We start from the raw sequence: 7,180 nt of genomic DNA, 5'->3' as shown, positions 1-7,180 counted from the left end.
AAACGCTGCATACCGCTCTTACAATGCAGGTACGCCGCGCGACAAAAAACATTTTTTTTATCAGAATTATGAAAAAAAATGTTTAACAAGTTTACTATTCTATATAGTAGGATAACTGGGCTATTCACAGGTATTTTTTTTCTAGAGCAAATCCTCATAGTTTTAATTTTGTAGAAGATTTTCGAAAAAAGAAGTGAAAAGATTTTTTTGGAATTTTTAATTTCTCGATTTTTTTGTATGGAAGAGTGAAAATTTAGTCACAGAAATGAATTCTTCATCCTCTAATTACACGAAAAAGACACCAAACTTGATATAATTGCTAGATGTATGCAGATATATAGCTTAGAGTGAGGCGCGCCGGAGCCACTTTTGCCCCCCCTCCCCTGCCCACCTGCTGGGTGGAACCTCTTGGCAACCGGGCTTAATCGGCTCAGATCACCCCCAGAAACACCTGTTCCAAGCGGTTTCCTTTGTCTCCAAAATGCAAGGTCCCCTTAGAAAACAGGACCTTAGAACTTCTGCTATTGCACGAATTAGGAATAAATAAGAATCGTATTATGCTGTAAAGTGGGTATCTAAGCTCGATTTATACAATAGTTTCCTATTTTGAATCAGTATAAACGAAGTAACAAAATTTTTGTAAGGAAATCAGGCCACCAAAATATTACGTAAGTTGAAAACATAATTTTTTGTTCATATAGATATTGTGTTGTTTTTAGTGTGATCTGATAGGTTTTGTAAATATTTGTTTAATATTTGAATATTTTACGTGGCCTCCGCTCTGCGTACCGCGTCGTCGCGTCCTTGCCAGCCGGTAACTGTGAGGTAACCGAGAGCGGGTGGGCGGCACTTTCAACGGGAGGCAGGGAGTGTCCATACTGTACGTTAGTACTTTTTATTATACTGTGACACTACAGTGTTGACACTTTTTAATTTCTACTCTTTTTTGCCAGGCTGTAGTGCATAATTATTTTCCATCGTTCTTTCACGGAAACCTATGAGTGTCTTGCTATTTCAGTCAGTTTCAGTACAAAAAGTACTGAGGTTGACTGAATAGTACAGATGTACACATCTGTACTATCTTTTCGGCAATAAGTGTCACATTTATACTCAAGACGCGTAAAGATGGCGCTGTTCTCCCCCGCACATTATGCGGTAATAAATCAGATAGCTTTTGACAATCCATACAAAAACATACAACGCCATCTTTAGCTGACATGCACTCTACGCCTCTTTGTCTATGATATTTCATTACATATTTTATTTTTATTGTTCGTTAAGTGTATATTTGGGGCATTATCAAAAAAGGGACCTTATTGTCGATGGCGCTTACGCCGCACAGCGTCGCGCGGCATTGTATTTATATCGTATCGTTAATAATGGCGTAAGCGCCATTGCCAGTTAGGTCCCTTTTCATAGAAAACGTCACATTTTATATTCATAATGCCAACTAACTCGCACAATTCACAATTTCATTTTCTAGGGCACTAAGTCAATTGGTAACGTCGGAACAGTTTTAAAATTAACATTTAATAGTATAATAATATTTAATAATAATTTATTTATAGTCCACGATTGGTTTAGATCTATCCGTAGCACGACACACCGCACTGTTATATTTATATCGTTAAAAATATAATAATAGTCTCCATGTGGTCTCCTATCCGCCTAACCTGTAAACAAGACATACTAGTTAATGTATTATTTCACCAAATTTTGTATTTTTAACAAAAAGGTTAGAACTAATCAAAAGGCACACTCACAAAATGACTTATTTAATTGGTACAGTGAGCTGTGAAATTGGATGAAGAAATTATCAATGAATTAATTGACTGCACTATACTCTGTATCCTTAGGTACTTAACCCCTCAACTGCCTTGTCCCGTATCCGTCCCAGACAATTTGGACTGTAATAAAATTAATAATTTGGTTATTCATTCAGTAGCAAATTTTTGACACTGGCATTCGAGGCGTTAAATAAAAAGTAAACAAATAATTTGTACATTTTCGGGTAGTTATAACATTTATTGTTTAACCCAGTGGCGGGCAAAGTACGGCCCGCGGGCCATCTGCGGCCCGCGAATGGATTTTATCCGGCCCGCCGCCGGTCGTATGAAATAATTAGAATATGGGCTATATGGCATTGGCCCACGATTATCACAAATCAAAATAAATTTAGGCTACAATTCTGGCCCTCCACCTAAATTTCCTAAACTTTCTGGCCTCCCATGAAGAAAGTTTGCCCACCACTGGGTTAACCAATCAAATACAATAACCAGCTGGATGAGTCACTGAACGACCTGACTCTAACCTACGTTATTTGATCGTGTAATGTTTTCATCTACCCTCAACTGGCTGAACGAGGCATTTGAGGCTAGATTTTGTTTACTTTTATTTAAATACCTGAAGATACAGACTATAAGGATTCTGTGATTGAAAGCCACATTTTGTCTATTTTCAATGTGAAAGTACCAGGCTGCCATAAGACGGCAGGAGTATACAGCAAAGGAGGGGGAGGCGCCGCCGTAGTTGAGGAAGTACCAGGCTACCATGAGACGGCAGGAGTATACAGTATACTCGTACCTGCGCTAGTCGTAGAGGTCGCGGTCGTGGTCGGGCGAGCGCGGGCGCGGCGCGGGCGGGGCGGGCGCGGCGGGCGCGGGGGAGGCGCCGCCGTAGTTGAGGAAGTCCCACACGAGGATGGTGTCGTCGTGCGACGACGACACGATCTGGAACTCGTCGAACTGCAGCCGGAACACCCGGCCCGTGTGCTCCTGGGGCAAACGGGCACAATATTTAACACTGACCGGAACAATACATGTTACTAATCATTATTTTTACCAGTACCGTCTTTACCATAAGTGTAAGGCCTGAGTGGACGCTCGGAGCGGAGCGTTCGGCGGGGCGTGCAGCGTGGCGTCGGGCTCACAACTCTCACAAGTGATTTGAGCAGCGTGCACTAAGGCCGCTCCTATAAGTTTGCATTTGTTTAACATACACGCCGCACGCCCCGCCCCGCTGCACGCTCAACTCGAGCGTCCACTCAGGCCTTACACTAAGACATGGGGCCCTCGTCAAGGGGCCCAGAAGAACAGACAGTAACAGCATGTAGTGCGAGCCTTACCCACACATTATTATTTATTTATTATTTATTATTTCAAATAACAAATTGCACCTTACAGCTAATGCCAAAGCGGCACAAATTGGAACACATTAACAACATAAAAGCATTTTTAACATTATTTATAACAATACAATATACAGCTCAGACATATGTATTAATTATGGTATGGTACTCTTAGGCATCTCTCTTTCTAACATCCTCTTGCATTCCATCGTCACTCGCCCCATCGCACTCACAAATAAATCGCACTGCGGCTGTGCCTCGAGGAGGGAGTTGAGCAGCGCGTGCGCTCGCGCGACCGGCGCCTGCGCGTGCGCCTGCGTGCGCGCGGAGCCTCCCGCCAGCAGCGGGTGCCGGCGCGCGCGGGTGTATTGGTTAGGTACGAACAGGCGCACGCAGACTTCGACAAGTTTTATACTGTCGATTTTATTCCTAAAGATTGCCAATATAAATTTGGCTAATGAGAGCGACCTTCGTAACTGTAAGGAGTCATACCCGAGTTGACCCTGCAAGAATAAGGTAGGGTACATGTACGGATAATAGCCGTATAGCCTCTTATACAAAGCCCTTAGGTACATTTTCTGGACCTGTTCTAACATGAGAATATATTTATTCTCATGCGGACTCCAGACTACAGAATTCGTCTCCAGTACGGTCCGGACGAGTGCAGCATAGAGCACGCGAGTGGCGTATACGCTCAGGGACCCAGAATTACGCAAAACGAATCCCAGCCTCTTGTAAGCCGCATCCGTCACTGCCTGAACATGATCGCGAAATGAGAGTGCAGGGTCGAAAAGCACACCTAGATCACGGACGCGGGCCGAACGTGCTATACAAGCATCACCGATTGCATACTCATGCTCCATAGGCCCCTGCGATCGCGAAAAGGTCATCACCTCACACTTACTAGAGTTAAAATATAATTTGTTTTTGAGGCTCCAACGGTAGACCGCATCGACATCTATTTGTAATTCCTGACAATCCTTCCGGCTCTCGACCGATTTAATTAGCTTTAGGTCGTCCGCGAATAACAGTAATGTGGAATTATGCACTTCTAATGGTAAGTCATTTATGAGCAGTACAAAGAGGAATGGTCCCAAGTTAGACCCCTGACTAATGCCGGAACGCGTGCCGTAATTCTCAGATATATAGGGTCCGTACTTCACGTACTGAGTTCGACCGGAGAGATAGCTCGCAAACAACTTAAGCAACCTTGGAGCAAAGCCCATTGCGCCTAACTTCATAAGAAGAATGTCATTGTCTACGCGGTCGAAGGCTTTTTGGAAGTCTAGGTAGACGACGTCGACTTGAGCCTTTCTATCTAGCTCGCGCGACAAGATCTGGGTTAAGGTTAGCAAATTAGTTGCCACAGATCTTTTGGGTAAGAACGCGTGTTGCGCATCGGTAATATGAGCCAGACATTGTGGGAGCAGTCTTCCTTGAATAGCTGACTCGAAAATTTTAGCTAAGACGCTTAAGATGGCAATTGGGCGGTAGTTCTCCACTTTTAGTTTCGAGCCCGCTTTAGGAATAGGTGTTACCCTAGATCTTTTCCATACCGCAGGGTAGACTCCAGAATCCAGGAGAAGGTTGAACATAAACTTAATCGGAGCGACTAAGTCATCAATGCAGGCCTTGATTAGAAACGCCGGTATCGCGTCAGGTCCAGGTGCGGCACTAGACTTTAACTTTTTCACAGCGTTTCTTATATCTGTCGAAGTAAGACATTTAACGTCCACGTGCCTAGCATCGGCCGGCAAGCTGGCGCTGGCCACTTGGGGATCCAGAGCTGGCTCGTCCGGCAAAAACACAGAGCTGAAGTGATCTGCAAACGCAGTCGCAGCAGCAGCGCCTGAGTGCTCTATATCTCCGCGGGTTACTTTTGGCTCCACGCCACCTCTACAACGAAGAGAGTTCACGTAAGACCAAAACTGCGCTGGCTTGCAGGATAGCTTTTCAGATATCTGTCTCATATAACTGGTATGCGCATCAGCTATGCCGGTTTTTATTTTGGTACGGAGAAGACTAAAACGCTCGTACACTAACCGGTCTCCAGATTGCTTCCACTGACGGTGAAGATGCGATTTTAATTCGATGTCGCGGATTATGGTATTTGTGAAAAACACAGGATATGCTCGACTCCTTACTCGCCTTCTACTTTTTTGTGGAAAGCACTTGTTAAAAATCTCATAAAGGGAATCATTGAAGTACTTTACCGCATCGTCGGTTTGACGGATTTTATATAATAATTCCCAGTCTTTATCCCTGATTTCGTAATATAGCTTTAGGTAATCCCCCTTGCCAAAATTCCAATCATTGTGGTCTCCAATATTAGAAGGCTCCAGAACAACTTTACTGATAGCAAAGATATAGCTAAGCTCGACTATGATAGGTGGATGGTGAGGGTCGATTTTTGTTAGCACCTCATGTGTGTCGGCAGAACGCACAGACACCGCACTTCTCAACTCCTTACTCGTCAGCACTACATCTAAGATCCTTTCATTCACATTTAACACGCTATTATATTGATAGAAGTTACAAGTGTTTATGAAACATTGAAACGACCTTTCAACGTTTGAAGTAGCACTAAACAGATTTAGATCGCCCAAGACAATAACCTTTGAAGTATCGTACAGCAAACACACTCTCTCGACACTGTCAAACCACTCAAGGTACCTTTCATCCGAAGACCCCGGGGGTATGTACACTACATTAACATATACATAATGTCCGGCAACTATGAATCTTGCCCAGAGGTCTTCGCCATGCATGGTTTCGTAACAGGTCATCCGCTCCAGGCGCAGCGGGTCACGCGCTGCCAACAGTACCCCGCCACCGCCGCGTCCACATCGGTCTCTCCGTAACACATTCCACTCCACGCTGCACAACTCTGAGTCATACACTGATTCGTCTAAGTTAGATTCCGTGACCGCTACTATGTCCAAATCGTCAGATGCAAGGAGATTACATTTCCACGATGACAGCTTACTTTTCAACCAGCGAACATTCTGATAGTAAATATTTAGTGAAATCGTCTTAGGCACTCGCCTCGTTCCCTGCCTTCTGAGTTTGCAATGGTCTTCGAAATAACCACGGCTTGACACGTGCATTATCAGGCCAAATCTCTGCGGATACACACATAGTGCATATATAGTACATATATAGTGCTAGAGTATATAAGGCTGCGCATGTATCATTTGAGGCCCTGCCTGCGAAGCCGATGGTCCTGGGTTCGAATCCCAGTAAGGGCATTTATTTGTGTGATGAACGTATATAAATATGCATTTATCTATATAAGTATGTATATCGTCGCCTAGCACCCATAGTACAAGCTTTGCTTAGTTTGGGGCTAGGTTGATCTGTGTAAGATGTCCACCAATATTTATTTATTTATTTTATTATACCCATATCATAGCAAGCATTTGTTTGGTCTTTACGTCCCACCTCACATGGCGACCCTGCCACTCCCATATCTCACAGTATTCTTGAATACCCATAATAAATAGAAGATCATAGTTTAATTCGCTTTCTTTACTTTCCAAAAGGGCCCCAATTCATATGTGCCCAAGGGCCCCAGCATAGTTTAAGGGCCCCCCCACATCTGGCGTCTTTCGAGCGTCGGCGTCTGTCGGCGTCGGTCCAGCGCTATGGAAAATGACGTCGCTGCGCAGTTGCGTCGACGCTGCGTCGACGTTGCGCCGACGTCGGCCATAGAATTGTAGACGCCGACGCTCGAAAGACGCCAGATGTGGGGGGGCCCTAAGACGGCCCTGACTAGATGACCCGAACTTCGTTTCACCTACCTATAGGTCTCTATCTATTTTTTGCACTTTCTTATTTTTTTCTTTCATAAGAACTTTCGCCTAACAATAACAAACAACACAAAAAGAATCAGTGAAATTGGTCCACCCGTTCACGCGTGATGACGTGACCAAGGGAAACAGGGATTCATTTTTATGTATATAAATAAATAAATAATAAATAAATAAATAAATATTATAGGACATTCTTACACAGATTGACTAAGTCCCACAGTAAGCTCAAGAAGGCTTGTGT

The 7,180-nt window shown here is 44.0% G+C and overlaps 1 protein-coding gene across 1 annotated transcript in view; it reads right to left on the bottom strand.

The window, feature by feature from the left end:
• Window positions 1–1,511: 1,511 nt before the first annotated feature.
• Window positions 1,512–7,180, bottom strand: part of LOC134676312 (F-box/WD repeat-containing protein 11) — a 28,319-nt gene continuing 22,650 nt past the window's right edge. Inside the window, exons 11-12 of the mRNA XM_063534687.1 lie at window positions 2,571–2,774; window positions 1,512–1,657 (exon numbers count right to left, since the gene is read on the bottom strand). Coding sequence (XP_063390757.1) covers window positions 2,589–2,774 — 186 coding nt within the window. The 3' untranslated portion in view covers window positions 1,512–1,657; window positions 2,571–2,588. The remainder of the gene's footprint in view (window positions 1,658–2,570; window positions 2,775–7,180) is intronic.

The sequence above is a fragment of the Cydia fagiglandana genome, chromosome 24 (assembly GCF_963556715.1).
Source record: "Cydia fagiglandana chromosome 24, ilCydFagi1.1, whole genome shotgun sequence".
In the NCBI taxonomy this organism is placed as follows: Eukaryota; Metazoa; Arthropoda; class Insecta; order Lepidoptera; family Tortricidae; genus Cydia; species Cydia fagiglandana.
The sequence above is the reverse complement of the archived record's forward strand: the minus strand, read 5'-3'. Positions and strand labels throughout refer to the sequence as shown.